This window comes from Bos javanicus, chromosome 3 (assembly GCF_032452875.1).
Source record: "Bos javanicus breed banteng chromosome 3, ARS-OSU_banteng_1.0, whole genome shotgun sequence".
Taxonomy (NCBI): domain Eukaryota; kingdom Metazoa; phylum Chordata; class Mammalia; order Artiodactyla; family Bovidae; genus Bos; species Bos javanicus.
The window spans coordinates 75,258,665-75,274,606 of NC_083870.1; the positions used below are offsets into that span (position 1 = coordinate 75,258,665).

The 15,942-nt window shown below is 37.0% G+C and overlaps 1 protein-coding gene across 1 annotated transcript in view; it reads right to left on the reverse strand.

The window, feature by feature from the left end:
* Positions 1-326: 326 nt before the first annotated feature.
* Positions 327-15,942, reverse strand: part of LRRC7 (leucine rich repeat containing 7) — a 622,375-nt gene continuing 606,759 nt past the window's right edge. The window contains exon 26 of the mRNA XM_061411605.1: positions 327-9,309. Coding sequence (XP_061267589.1) covers positions 9,202-9,309 — 108 coding nt within the window. The 3' untranslated portion in view covers positions 327-9,201. The remainder of the gene's footprint in view (positions 9,310-15,942) is intronic.

Sequence of the window (15,942 nt, forward strand, 5' to 3'; positions counted from 1 at the left end):
CAAAAAAAAAAAAAAAAGGGAAAGGCAGATGGAATAATTAGTATTATTAGTATAAACAAGCAGTAATGAGAAATAGATTTAATGTTTGAGACTGATTGAATTCTGTAATTCAATTTACTATGAAACCCAAACAGAAACCCAAACGGGAAATACTGTTGAGAGAAAGCTAAGAAAGAAATGCTTTATTTGTAAGGAAAGCAAGATCCTATGAGGTAATAAAGGAACTTTGGTTAGGAGCTTACCAACCTAGTGTTCTCCTAACAGACATTCCCCACCCCGCCCCCCTCCCCTTAGGGGTTGAATTCCAATTTTTTTTTTTTGCCCCTACAAACAAAGTACCTAATGAAACTAATAGCAATGGCAGTAGAAATACTTTTCTTTCTGCTTTGAGATCAGCAGGCCAGATTCTGATCTCTATAAAAGTTTGGGAGGGGGCATGTGGTTTTATTAAGGTAATCTCTTTTCTGTGATCTCTGTACACAGTTAATTATGTTAATTTTAAAGCTTTTGCAGTAGCCCAAGAATTCTGGAGTATATGACATTTTGCTTTATGGATGAGGATAGTGGAATATTCCCATGAAAGGATCCAAAATGCAGTGTGAAAATATTGTTATGCTGAACTATAGCTAAAAGCTGTGGACAGACTTGTCTTTATTCTAGAACAGGCAGCGTTAGGCAGTGGTTTCATTAAATTTTAGAGCTAAAATAGGGTTAGGGATTTGTGCTTCTCAACTACCTTTCCCTAGCCATCCCTATCACAACTTCTTTTACTACTGCCCACTCTCCAAATTGTAAAGCTTGATAAAGTGATCTACCAAGTCACAGTGTAGAGCCGGAATAACCCTAAATAGGGACCTAAAGCCAGTTCTAAGCATGCACTTTTGTGTCCTTGGTTTACAAAATCACTTGCCCTCTCTAGGTCTTGGGCCTCTGGTACAATGTGGAAACAGGGCTTGATTATCTCTAAAGTACTCTAAGACCAAGACCATGGCTCTATAAGTTCAACCTTTGCACTCATTTCTCTGGGAGATTTCTGGCATCCATCTGCATGCCTTCTTCCAAGGAGAGAAGACCCAAATGAAATCAAAAGGATTGATATGATGTACTCCAATTAAATGAACAAAAGTTGTTTCTTAAACTTTTTGGACGGTGTTTAAGGTCCTTAGCTTCCCTGGTATTTCAGCTGGTAAAGAATCCACCTGCAATAGTTTGATTCTGGGGTTGGGAAGATCCCCTGGAGAAGAGATAAGCTACTTACTCTAATATTCATGGGCTTCCCTAGTGGCCCAGACAGTAAAGAATCTGCCTGCACTGTGGGAGACCTGGGTTTGATCCCTGGGTTGGGAAGATCCACTGGAGGAGGGCATGGCAACCCACTCCAGTATTCTTGCTGGAGAATCCCCATGGACAGAGGAGCCTGGCAGGCTACAGTCCATGCGATAACAGAGTCAGATACGACTGAGTGACTAAGCACATCACAAGGTCCTTAGAAAATATAAAAGGGAAATCAAATACAACTGTTGAAACACAGCTGCTGCTGCTAAGTCGCGTCAGTCGTGTCCAACTCTGCGTGACCCCATAGACAGCAGCCCACCAGGCTCCCCCGTCCCTGGGGGTCTCCAGGCAAGAACACTGGAGTGGGTTGCCATTTCCTTCTCCAATGCATGAAAGTGAAAAGTGAAAGTGAAGTCGCTCAGTCGTGTCCGACTCCTAGAGATCCCATGGACTGCAGCGCACCAGGCTCCTCTGTCCGTGGGATTTTCCAGGCAACAGTACTGGAGTGGGGTGCCATTGCCTTCTCCAGTTGAAACATAGCACGAGAACCTAAAAGGTCTTAGAAGAAATGCTGAGGAGGAGAGGAAGATTGGGTTAAAAGGGAGAATTGAAGAAAGAAAAGAATGAATTGAGAAAGTGAACGTTTCATGGTTTAAAGTTGTTATGTAAATTGAACATCAACTTCTTGTTTAATCCAGTAAATGTGTTTATGTGCCAGGCCTATCATCCACTTAATCACTGAACAAATATTTATTGAGCACCTGCTTTGCTTCTGACACTCTACAGGCCCTAAGGATACATAGAAAGCAAAACCAGATGTGCCTTCAGTCTAGAATGCCTCTTTTAAGTATTGTCTGATCCTCCCAAGAAGCATCCAGGTGATAAGAGAGGAAAGAACAAAGGTATATCAAACCTCTATGACTGAAGATAGAATGTAATAAGTACTATAAAACCTACAAAAATTAATATGATGGTATTAATATTAGGGAGAGAAACTTCTTCCAATATAATACTAGGGAAATTTTCATGGTGGTAATCTTTGAACTGGATCCTGAAGGCTGCATATAATTTTGATACTTTACAAAGAGAACGGGGAGAGGAAGACATTTCAATAGAGGGACCATTGTGGGCAAAGGCTGAGATCAGAAAGTACTCAGTGAAAGGTAAAGATGTTAGGTGTCCAAAACACTGGTATGGGGGCTTCCCTGGTGGTCTAGTGGTTAAGACTTTTACCTCCCACTGCAGGGGGCTCAGGTTTGATCTCTGGTCTGGGAATTTAAATCCCACATGCCACATGGTGCAGTCAAAAAAAAGACAATAACAATAACCGCCCCCCCCCCAAAAAAAAAACCTGGGGACAAATTCTACCTCAATAAAATTATTAAAAAAAATAAAACACTGCATATGCACAGATTGAATGAAGAAAAACAAGTAATTTCTAGATTCAAATAATCAAACTTTTCTTGAAAGAATAAACAGATGTCCACAATATGTGAATGTCTGATCCTACTTAATGCAAACAGTATTTTCATGGGCTAGTCTGAACAGCACTCAGTAAAATACTTTTCACCTCACTGAAGTAAGTGAGGTAAATAAACATGACATGCAGCCAGCTGAATGAATATTCAACTCATTGCATTTCCCTGTGGGTCATGAGTGATTCTAATATTGATCCTCTGGACTCATGCTTTTTGATGGCCTGTAAGAAGCAGTGGTCATAGAAGGGATCCTTTGGGGACATTAAGCATAGAAGAATCTCTTCAATCAAACACATCAAGCCTTTAAAAATACAGCTTCTATCTCTTTCTTCCATCATGTCAGTGACATACAGGCACAGTGCAGAGCCAGGTTGAAGGATATCATTTTTTCTAATAGTCTCTCTCTTCTCTGGAACAAATTGGTGAAATTTTCTTTCACAGATTCAAAGGATTACAGTTGCTATTTATCTTGTCCAGTAAGGCATCCACTCTTGCCACTTTTAGCCTCTCAAATATTGTCCTAAGTCTTGGGAAATATTCATATAACCTCCCAAAGACCACAGAACCCAGTAGGAAGACCTATTTATAGCTCCACATGTAACCTGCTCAAACCTCAGAGATTTGACTAGATAAGGATGCTGCTTCCTTTTGCAACGCATGGGCTGAGGGCAGGGGCACAGGGACTCACCATATGGCCGTGTACTCTCCTTGATCGGGAAGTTCTCCCATCTTTTCCCTTGATTGTGAGATTCTGTGCAGAGGAGACCATGTTACAGCCCTCGTAGTGCCTGCTATATAGCTGATGCTCAACAAATATTTGTTAACATCACATTTAATGTTTCTGTTATATTCCTCAATAAACTGTCCCTGAATGTTTTGAATTTATGAATGACATACCTTAGGCATCTGAGATTCAGCTACAGTTCTCCTATGGAGGAATTACAGAGTTTGCTGATGAAAGTAAGCCTCTGTACTAAGATGTTTTACTCTAGGTATAGAGTTACTGGACTATTTTTAGGCTGCTTACTCATCCAGTTATTTTGAAGAAGGGGGAAAAAAAAGCTGACACAAATAATACAATTGTGTAACAGGGATAGATTTGAGAAAAAATATACTTTTTCAAAAGTAGAGAAAGATTGGATGATTCATTTAACTTTTCCCCTCAACATCCTTTCCTACACACATTAAAAGTTACACTAGCTTAAAGAATGAAATATTTTAAAAGCCTCCCCACCCACAGAAAAAGGGATAAGACTTTCACCTGCAGAGTCACAGGATTCCACTGCTTTCTACATAAACACTGCTTGAATTTCACAATCTTCTACTCTGAGGTGCTGTTATTAACAAAATGCAAAATTAGGCCAAGAAAAGTGAGTTATGCAGCCCAGGAAAATTAGGGGAGGTTGATGTGGCTGTAGAGATAACCTTCTCATCTGTGTGCCTGCTTTACATCCACGTCTACTTCTTATCTCGTTCAGTGCTCATCGAGTTGTTGCAAAGTAAGAGCTCACTGTTACACATCAAAATCCAACAGAGAAAAAGCTACTAGATAAAATAATGCTTCTAAAGATAGGGCCGGTGAATTATTTTCCTTCTCTGTTTTTCTCTCTTTACTTCCTAAAGAACTGCTCTCAGAGAAGATTATGATAATCAAAAGTTAAAAGCCCAAGGCTTTAATAAAATTCCTAGGTTTTCATTTACCCTCTTTATTCAAAACTTAGAGTGGACTTTCTCCCTCCATTTATCAGAAATCTTTGAATTCTCCAAAGTTAAAATCATGGAGTTTATACTATCACAGGACAGTATTTCCCAATCATTCTCTTGCAGACAGTGTCAAAGGTGAGGACGATTGTAACCTGTCCCCATGACAATCAGCTGGGAGCCTCAGAGAGTGTCCTCAACGTAGTAAAATCCAACATTTCAAAAACAGAAGTGGAAACAGTTCTATTGAAGACCTGCCAGCTTCACCCTTGCACACGAGCTTTGTTTGATGCTGTCAGAGACATGATCCATGCTCCACCTTTGAGCCTTGGTTAATGCTACTACACTAGGTTCCTGGATCACCCAAGAAATTTCCTCCCAAACCGGAAGCTGGAACCATTAGTTGATAGTCAGGGGTCTCCAAACAGAACTCTAAGGGGGCCTCTTATCCTTGTGTCAGCAGGACAGAAGCAGTCATCTGCCCTTGGAACGTCGTGGGGAATTGGAGGTATGGATCTATAGCAGCAACAGCAGTGAGGAAGACAGGTCAGTTTTGCATTCTAGAACCAAAAACAACCCCAGAAGGTTCAGAATATAACTAGAAAACTTGATTGTATCTGCCTTAGTTTCATATGGTAGAGTGTTTCAAAAAACATTCTCTGAAGAGTTTAGACCAAATGAGGTTGAAAGGATGCCTTGGAGAGGTGATGACTGGGATCTCCTGTAATATTGACCTACATGCTTTCTTTGTTGCACATTTATTTTTCCACAGCCCACACTCTACTTTCTCACTGTAATGTATACTCAAGGGATGGTTGTGCTGAGAGTGATGGGGGCAATACTCTGGGCCAAGCCAGGATGCTTTTCTGGGTGTATTACTAAGGAAAAAAGTTCATGCAGATTGAAGATTTCCTCACAATTCCCAGATGATCAGGTAACACTAATACAACCAAAAGAGAGGGCACATCACCAACCCAGCGTTTGAACATTTTATTAAGCCTCAGAATGATTTAGCATTTCTGTGAGAGGAAAACTCAACCTTGTTTTCCTTGATACTACATAAAGGACCTGTCTTCTTAACTGATTAGATTTTATTATGTGCATAACTTTTTACTGACCCAGTGTTTCAAAAAACCTGTTATTTGGTCAGTGTATCAGGAATCAGCCAAAGATGTTGATTGAATTTACCAAAGACTTAGAGTGGTGGTCCTCTGCCAACATGGTTTTTCATCTGGTTATGCTGTGGTGCCCTTTGCCAGGTGTGAAGTTGTCAGAATAGACTCTTGATCTGTGTGCCAACAAGGGGCAGAGATTTACTGAGGACAGCATTAAAAGTCAATAGAAAGGCAAGTTGGCAAACACACACTGTTTTCCAAGGCTTTAAATTGTGGTGGAGCTATTAAATCGACTTTGTGATTAAAAGTAAAATGTTTTCCTTCATCAGTCATTTTGCCAAATTCAGATACTTTTCATGTATGAATATATAAAATTAACTTTTTCAAAATTTTCCTTCCTTTGAATACTCCCTCTCTTTAGCTCACCTATTAAAACATATCTCAGTCCTGCTTCTAATAAGTAATTATATTAGTGATATATGTGGAATCATCTTTAAGGTTAAGAACTAATCAATCCTGATTTGTCACTCTCTCTTTAAAACTGCTTTCCATCCTGAAGGAGGTAATCCAACATTAGGCCCAGATTATTTGACGTCTATATAATTACAGTTCTTATTAACTGGGACACATATATGTGATAGATTTCAATAAGCAATAAATTATCATGATATAAATATTTGTATGTTATACTGACTTTCAATATTTCTTGTCAAAAAGATCCTTATATTTTGAAAGTGTTATGTTTGTTCAGGTAGCTTGTGTTGTCTGGTAAGCTAGAATTATCATAAGAGAGCTTTGGTGACAATGTATGATAAGCCATGTAAATAGTAAAAAAAAAAAGTCCACTAATTTCTATTTGGCTTGCAAAATCTGCAACAATTCTACTAGTAATTTTCAGTGCTTATTCTTTTCACCTAATACTTTTCTCATTCCCTCCCATTATGTCTTACTCATGTCAGGTATAAGACAGCTTTCTCAGCAGAAAGATCCTAATAAAAATCAAAGACCAAGGTGAGTCTATTGGAGTCACATGAATTCCACTGCCTTTTTTGTGGCTGTTGATTTTTCTTTTTTAAAGGGACACCCTTAACTTTTGCTTGTTCTTTTTTGTTAGCATAAACCAGATGCTAATTCAAACAGCAAAGCCAGTCCTTCCAAAAAAACCAATACCACAAATTTGTGTATTATTGGTTTTGGTCACCCATGGAATCAATAAGACTCTTCCCCCGTAAGTGATCAATGATTTTTTTCAGTCAACCTAAAAAAAAATACCTCTTTTCATTATTACCTGCCTTTTTTCAGTATGCAGCATGGCAGTACAATTGACAATGAGGTGCTTTGCACATCAGCTTCATTTCCAGTTGGTCAGGGGTCCCTTTTTTCTTTTTCTCATTTCCTGAGAACAGGAAGGAGTAAAGCATGGCCCAAGACAGTGTTGTCTGTCACATCAGGAGTGGCAGAGGGTTTACTAGATCATGGTTCTCTCCACTTGGCCTCAGAAACATCTCCTGAGACCCTGTGTTTGATGCGGAAACCTGACATAAGGAAAAAAGACTTGGGAAGTCCTTTATCTGGCTCTTCTCCCAATTATCCCATGAAAGATTAACAAAACTAATGGGGTGACTGAGCTGCTTCATGGCTACCAAACTACACCCATGAGCTTGTTTCTCCTTTAAGTGATCTTGGGAAGACAGTGAGGGCCTCGATCTTGACTACTGATGATCATCCTAATATAGCGGCTGGTATGGTAGTTTGGTGTGAGTTTTTGGCAAAGAAAAAATTAGGCTCTGAAGACATTTCTCATCAGAAATTGTCAATATATTAAAATGCATTTAAAAGTTACTTCTGGGAAGCATATTAAATAGGCCAATCATTTAATCATTTGCTAAATATCAAAGCCTATAAAATCATAGTTTAATGTCACCCTGACATAAAGCAACATCAAAATTAGTGCATCATCTATAAAGTGAAGTATCATTTGCCTTCAAGTGACAAATTCTATTGCCAAAAAAATACCACTGTACTTCTAATAAGTGACACTCATTTTAATAGACCCTACAAAAATACAATATTTTCAATGTCCCCCATAAAACAGTTAACTTACAAATATTACTCTCAGAGCTTTGGTGACATCAATATATGATACCGTTGTGAAAATCGTAACAAAATATTTGAAACACTGGCATGTAAAGTAAATTCATTATATATATTTAAAAAAAGAGAGCTATGTCAAAATATGAGAGAGAATGCATATAACCAACTCTGGGAAATTATTCTGGAATGTGAAATTAATATTTTAATCAAATGAATGACTAATACATAAAAGAAACAGTTTTAAAGGGTTATAAAATGGATTTTGATCATTTGTAAAGGAAAACAGTTCCAATGTAAAAATAACTAATTCTATATTAATGATGCTCATCTTTCTCTTCAGTGAGACAGAATTTAAGATTATATGTACTTTGCAACTTTTGGGGGAAAAAAGATATTTTCTCTACTTTGCCCTCCAAGGTGGGCATGGAAATTAGTAATACAGATAGACCATGGCTCTGAGAAATTATATTTGAAGTTTCATATTTAAATACCAAAGTTTATTTTATCACCCCCATAACTTTCTAACAAGTCTTTCTTAATGATAAATTTTATCAATACCCCAAACTCATTTAAAATGATTTAAAAGTAGCAAATTGGATAAAGCAACACACAAATAAATTCCACATTTACAAGTAAAGAAATCACAGGGCTACAGTTTATAATCAACATAAACTTGAAAGAAATAAAGCAACACCTTGCTGCCACCCATCATTCACTGCTTACATTTGTGGTGAAAAAGATTTATCTACAATGACCTTTAGTCTGTTTCTTAACTCTGTCTGTATTGTAATTAGCTAAAGGCATTGAACAAATTAGGTTGTTCTATCTTTTATTCAGGTCCCAGAGGTAAATGGCTAACTGATGAAATATTTCACTCTGTGTTATGAGAATTTAGCAAATGAATATGGAACCAAATATAAACACTTTATACCATATGTACAGTTACTTTCATAAGGCATTATCTTGTAATTTTTATTGAAAAAGATTCAATATAGTAAAGTCTTATTTTAAGATATATTTTCTTTCTCAATCCGAGATGTTTAATTTATGAAAATATTGTTTTTTTCTCTATATTCTTTTTGTTTATATGCCAACATATACTTTGTGCTAGAAATATTTTATGGGAATTACAATTCTTTATATTTGTATTTTCTATATAAAGGCATATACAATTTTGAGGCAGTGTTTCTGATGGAGAGCAGAATTCATAAAGAGCTTGTGTGTGCTTCCGTGCTCCGAAATTATATGAAATCCACTTTGAGAAGAAACTTATTCAATTAAAAAAAAAAACAAAATCAAAACTAAAACTGCACCAATGCACAGCCAGAGGCTGACAATTAAAACTAATACATAACCACATGAACATCATATTTATATAGTTAACATTTTTAAGGATGATCAGTGCTAACATTATAGTATTATACATTTGGCACTAATGTTTGCCATTGGTCCAGCAATTGGCAAAATTTGTTTCTATGTATAAATTTATTTGAACATTAGGTCTGGCTAGACGTATCTTCACTATTTATAAAAAATATTTAGACAGTAAGCTCACGTTGAATAACTAGGTCTACTGTGTTCTGGAAACTCTTCAGTAGTAATACAGCTTTTTCGTGTTCCATATGTACAAAACTATGTCCATTGGCCTGTAAACACACAAATAAAACAGGGTCATCAATGCAAGGTACTTGTTTATCACATTGTTGTTGTCTCTAATAATAAGATTCAAGAGAGTATGAGCAACCAAAAGTCACGTGTTTTTAAACTTCACACCAGAATTGTAACTATGGAAACAACTAATTAATTTCACCCAGTTTCAACTCAATTTATTAATTCAACAAATACTTATCAATTATCTAGTATATCCTACTTATGATTGTCCTAGTATAATGCTAGTTCAGTTCAGTTCAGTTCAGTTGCTCAGTCATGTCCGACTCTTTGCAACCCCATGAATTGCAGCATGCCAGGCATCCCTGTCCATCACCAACTCCCGGAGTTCACTCAAACTCATGTCCATCGAGTTGGTGATGCCATCCAGCCACCTAATCCTCTGTCATCCCCTTCTCCTCCTGCCCCCAATCCCTCCCAGCATCAGAGTCTTTTCCAATGAGTCAACTCTTCGCATGAGGTGGCCAAAGTATTGGAGTTTCAGCTTCAGCCTCAGTCCTTCCAATGAACACCCAGGACTGATCTCCTTTAGGATAGACTGGTTGGATCTCCTTGCATTCCAAGGGGCTCTCTAGAGTCTTCTCCAACACCACAGTTCAAAAGCATCAATTCTTCAGTGCTCAGCTTTCTTTATAGTCCAACTCTCACATCCGTACATGACTACTGGAAAAACCATAGCCTTGACTATATGGACCTTTGTTGGCAAGGTAATATCTCTGCTTTTCAATATGCTATCTAGGTTGGTCATAACTTTCCTTCCAAGGAGTAATCGTCTTTTAATTTCATGGCTGCAATCACCATCTGCAGTGATTTTGGAGCCCCCAAAAATAAAGTCTGACACTGTTTCCACCGTTTCCCCATCTATTTCCCATGAAGTGATGGGACCAGATGCCATAATCTTATAGCCACTAAGCAAATCACAGAGAAACACTAGTAAGTACTACACAGATACACTTGAAACATAATAGTTATTTTGTTCTTGTTCTGATTTATTTTGTTTTTTGCAGGAACTCTGTTGATGTGGTTTAGAAGTGTTCACAGGACCATTTTTGTCATATAATCACTGATATATAGAAAGCTGAGCACTGAAGAATTGATGCTTTTGAACTGTGGTGTTGGGGAAGACTCTTGAGAGTCCCTTGGACTGCAGAGATCCAACCAGTCAATCCTAAAGTCCTGAATATTCACTGGAAGGACTGATGCTGAAGCTGAAACTCTAATCCTTTGGCCACCTGATGTAAAGAACTGACTCACTGGACAAGACCCTGATGCTGGGAAAGATTGAAGGGGAGAGTAGGGGATGACAGAGGATGAGAAGGTTGGATGACATCACCGACATGATGGACATGAGTTTGAACAAGCTCCAGGAGTTGGTGATGGACAGGGAAGCCTCGCGTGCTGCAGTCCATGGGGTTGCAAAGAGTCAGACACGACTGAGTAACTGAATTGAACTGATAAACCGACCAACTCTGTCAAATGCTTCACTTGTGTAAAACAAAACATATGGTATAGTTAAATATTATTTTGACTCACTGAAAAGTTCTTAATTTAAACATTTTAATATTAAAAAGATAATTTCTATTTCCCTCATTGTTAAAGGCAAATATATTCATTATTTCTATCAGTGGTTCTCAATCCCATTCAGAAATGAATAAATTTCTGGGTGATCTAGGCTAGTTTTGTTATTTTTATAAATGAAAGAGTTACACCTCAGAGAGGTTAAGCAACATGCCTGAGGTCACACAGCTAAACTAGGGCTGAATCATCTGGTACTAGAATATTCCTTCTTATTATTTCTTGCAATACTTTACTGAAATAGTAACACTACACTTGCTCCCAGTGATTTGAACTGCTATTTCATTGATCATGATAAATTAACCAACATTTTATCCTTAAAATAGTTGCTATCTTATCTCCTACTGCAATTTTTTTTTTACACCAGTTTTCCACTTCTTTATTTTCAATTTATGCAGAATCTCAAATAAGAGAAGTGGCTTTGGCAAGTAAGGAATGTTGAAGTCAAGGGAAACTGCAGTGATGCCTAGTACATCATGGTTTCAAAGCTATAATTCTCATTCAGATTCCTAACAGGTTTAATCTAACTTGAGTACTTGTAAGAATAACACTTTGTCCTAAATTAGAATTTAAAGAAATGCTGAATCTTTCATTCTTATAGTTTTAATTTTTAACTCTGGCTTAATTGTTGTTGTTGTAGTTACATGTGAACCATCTCAAAAGTAGAAAGACTAAGTGAGTCTGTCTGCTAGGGCAGTGAGACCTGAAAGGGAACATTAAAAAGGAGAAAACTTTTAGGCGTCTGATTGGATAAGGGCATAAGAAATAAATGAAAAATCAAATTATGATGCCGTTAACAGAAAATGGAAATCTCGGAGAAGCAGCTGGCTTAGTCAGGAAAACAACAGAATTTGTGGTACTGGCAACACATGCAAGGAAATGTTAATCATACATTTAGAAATAAAAGACTGGGGTTCAGGAAGGAGGTCAGAGTGGCCCTTTAGTAACAGGCATTAGGTTAGGGTTACACAGCTAAACTAGGGCTTAATCATCTGATACTATAATATTCCTTCTTATTATTTCTTGCTGAGAGAATTACTAGAAAATAAGTTTAAAAGGGAGCATTGTGAAAGAAGGAAAATCTAGAGAGGGGAGCAGGATTGGCCGTAGCTTTGGATTCAAGGAGCAGAACTGAAAGACAGTGTTTGTTGTTGACCTTGTTGTTCTTGCTCTGTTGCTAAGTCATGTTCGACTCTTTTCGATCCCATGGATCTGGGCATCTAGGTAAATCTGTCTTAAGTGAGGGAGGGAAAAGTGAAAGAGGGCCCAGTCTTTTATGCCAGAGGATGACAGAAAGCTGACTAGGTGGTTGAACTAAAGGAAGAAGATACAGGTGCACTGAGTGGAAGGAACAGGAAAACTGGCAGGAGGAGAACTGGAAAGGGTTGTCCTGATGGGGATCAAGGTAGAGGGCTCATAAAGGCAGCAGGAAATCCAAGGTGATCAAGTATTTTCTAGTGGCTTCAGTTTTCTGCCTCACAGAGGAAACAGCAGGGAAAAACACGTAGCTAGATGAACTCTGGTATGGAATCTGGGTCAGTTTCCAATAAATCAGGCTTCAAGATGTTCAGACCCACCATCCAGGTTCTGATTCAAGGCTAGGGCAACTCCTTGTATAAATTTAGCTTTTAATAACTGCTTTAAAGCATCAGCTTTTAGTTTTTATGCTTTGTAAGTACAAAGTACATGCTTTGTAACTATATAAATGATAGTTATATAGTTGGAAACACAAAGAGCTGATTTCCCAGTAGGAAATAAGCAAGTTGATAAATTAGATCATTGAGTCAAACAAACACTAGGACTCTACCTGTAATTCTAGTCCCCAGAAATGTTTTGGCTCTAAGCCAGAACTTTGGTGAATCTCAAGGGGCCTATTTAAAAGACCACAGCTAGAGACTTCCTGGGAATGGCTTCACATTACCAAAAGGATTCTGAAAGATCAGAAAGCAAACTATTTTAGAAAGTTTATTAAAGATTAAATGAGTTAACATATATCAACTGCTTAAGGACAAGGCCTGGCACACTATAAACAATCAATAAATGTTAGCTACTACTATTAATATTACTTCACTATTACTTTCTTGAATTTCAGAAATACAATTTTCATTAACAAGAATAGTAAAAAGAACAGAAGGGCAAAATGTCAGAGGAAGGAACTATTTTAATCTTAGCAATTTTTAACTTTTATTTTGTTTTTTTTTTTCTTAGCAATTTTTTAGATGAAAATTGTGAGGATCAATGAGATTACATGAAATATCCAAGCTCACACAGCTAGTGTCTAGATGGGAATTTATGTCATGACTCTGTATCTTGACACAATTCATTTCACTGGGTGTTGTGAGGTTGAAACAAATGTTTTTAGGTTCATTGAGTGTCACAGACTCATTCAGTGAATTCACTTCTTAAGATTAATTGAGCTTTTTCTTGATATGGAACATTAAGGTAGGCATGATGCCAGGAGAGGCAAGAATAGAGGGGTTTGAATGGAAGGAAAACATAAAATCTCAGTTGTAGAGAACTTTCTTCTTCCATTGTTAGATGAGCCAAAAAAAATTATATTGTATTTGTTAAAGTTATTATGGCTATCTGGCTTACATCTTGGATGGTTCAGACAGGGAATCAGACAGTTATGTTACTACATGTATGTGGGACTTTTCCAATCCATATGAAGTTTAGAAGAATCACAATATTTCAGTTAGAAAAGTCTTGTGGCTGTTTCATGTGTGTGATTAGAAGAAGAGCTGAGGAAATAAAGGAGGATACTATTCCATTTAATTGCAGAGTATAAATCTGATAATGCTTTGAAATGTAAATGCATATAATCTACATTTATGCATTTGATATTTTGAATATATATAATATAAATACAAAAGACAATTTGAAGAACAAATCCTATTAATAAACTAATGAATCTTTAAAATATGTTGTCAAATTTGTCTACATATATGTTTTATATACGGAGAAGGCAATGGCATCCCACTCCAGTACTCTTGCCTGGAAAACCCCATGGATGGAGGAGCCTGGAAGGCTGCAGTCCATGGGGTCGCTGAGGGTCGGACACGACTGAGGGACTTCACTTTCACTTTTCACTTTCATGCATTGGAGAAGGAAATGGCAACCCACTCCAGTGTTCTTGCCTGGAGAATGCCAGGGATGGGGGAGCCTGGTGGGCTGCCGTCTATGGGGTCGCACAGAGTCGAACACAACTGAAGTGACTTAGCAGTAGCAGTATGTTTTATATAAATACAGACTATCATGGATTATAATAAAATATATCCAATTTTGAGGAAATTGCAACTTAACTGTATGGTTTATTAAGTAAAAATGAAGTTAAAAAGAAAACAATCTACAAAAGAAAAGACACTCAGAAAATTTTATGCTTCAAGAATACATAATTCATTGATTTCTGATTTTAACTGATTTGAAGTATAAAGGATCATTTTACTATAGCAACATTATTTCCAGAAGGTATCCTTCCTTATTTTAATTCCAGTTAGCATCTGTGCCACAAAATGTTTTTAAATTGCTCCTTTGCATGATTTAGACATGAAAAGACAGAGGGTTAATGAACATAATATTTGCAATTCTAACAAAAATAGAGCTTTGCAATTATAGCTTATCAATTTACTGTAAAACATACTCAGTTTCTGGATTTCATCCTCTTGTTCCTTTCCGAATTTATCTTTGATTTCCTTCTGGTAAATGTTTTATTAAGTGGCTAAATTATGGATGTTTATGCCATAGACATTTTCCAGAGGGTGCTGTAATTCTCCATGAATTTCATTGTATTCTTATTATTCAAAGCTTTATATTTAAAAACTAGTTTCTGAGAAGGTTTGGCCACAAAATTGGTGGGATTATCCAATAAGAAGGACAGCATGACTCTTCTTAGAATCCAAAGGAGAAATGGGATTAGAAATTTGTTATATGATTTCAAGTTGATTTAAACTCCCCTTCAAGGGACAAAGATTTAAAACGCCAGTACACATATATCTTATGTATTAGATATACATTGCTTTTGTTCTTAGTTACTCAGTCATATTTGACTCTTTGTGACCCCATGGTCTGTAGCCTGCCAGACACCTCTGTCCAGGGGGATTCTCCAAGCAAGAATACTGGAGTGGGTTGCCATGTCCTCCTGCAGGGAATCTTCCCAACCCAGAGATCAAACCCAGGTCTCCCACATTGCAGGCAGATTCTTTACATTAATATAGTGTACTTTTGAATGTGTATGACTCTTAGGATGAAGGAAAATGAAAATATACGGCAATCTTATTAGTGTTATTGGACTTCATGTTGTCTAATCCTGAAAGCCAGACATTAAGAGACAAAATAGTGGGTATCTTAGGTAATTACAATTATGTTTCACATTAACTACCTTGAATTATTTCCCATTGCAGAATTTTAATCTCATTAAATATTAAGATATATTTAGGGCTGAGTATGGGGGCTTCCCTGGTGGCTCATACTGTATAATCAACACTACACTGACTGTATGACAAGTCATTTGAAAAATTTTTCTTTCTATCAAAAATCTGAACTACAGACCTTTAATTCTTAGAGAGCTCCAATGAAAATTTTACACTGCACTTTTTAAATATGAGAAAGTTTGATGTCTCGGTGGCTTTTATTATAGTATTAAAAAATCTTGATAGACTAAAACATAAATAAGAATTTCTCTTCTGTCTTAAATGTACTCATGTGCTGCAGCTTGCATGTTTCATGAGTTCAGGCTCAAAAAAAGACAAGGCAAAATAGAAAAGACTAAACTGAAGACTTTGTCTATTATTTGTATAGAAATTCTGGCATGACTGATAATACATAGTAATCCTGAAGATATTTACTTATTTATCTGCTTTGATTTTAGAATGCCTGTTTCTTCTTATCAAATATGTTGAATGCATATTTCTAACAAATGAATTCCCTATTTGAAAGCAGTTTCCCAACAACCTACACTGTATGTCTTTTACCTTACCACAAAAGAAACTGAAAAATCAACCTTTCAGTTTCAGGTAGTACTTGTAGCCAGGTTGGTT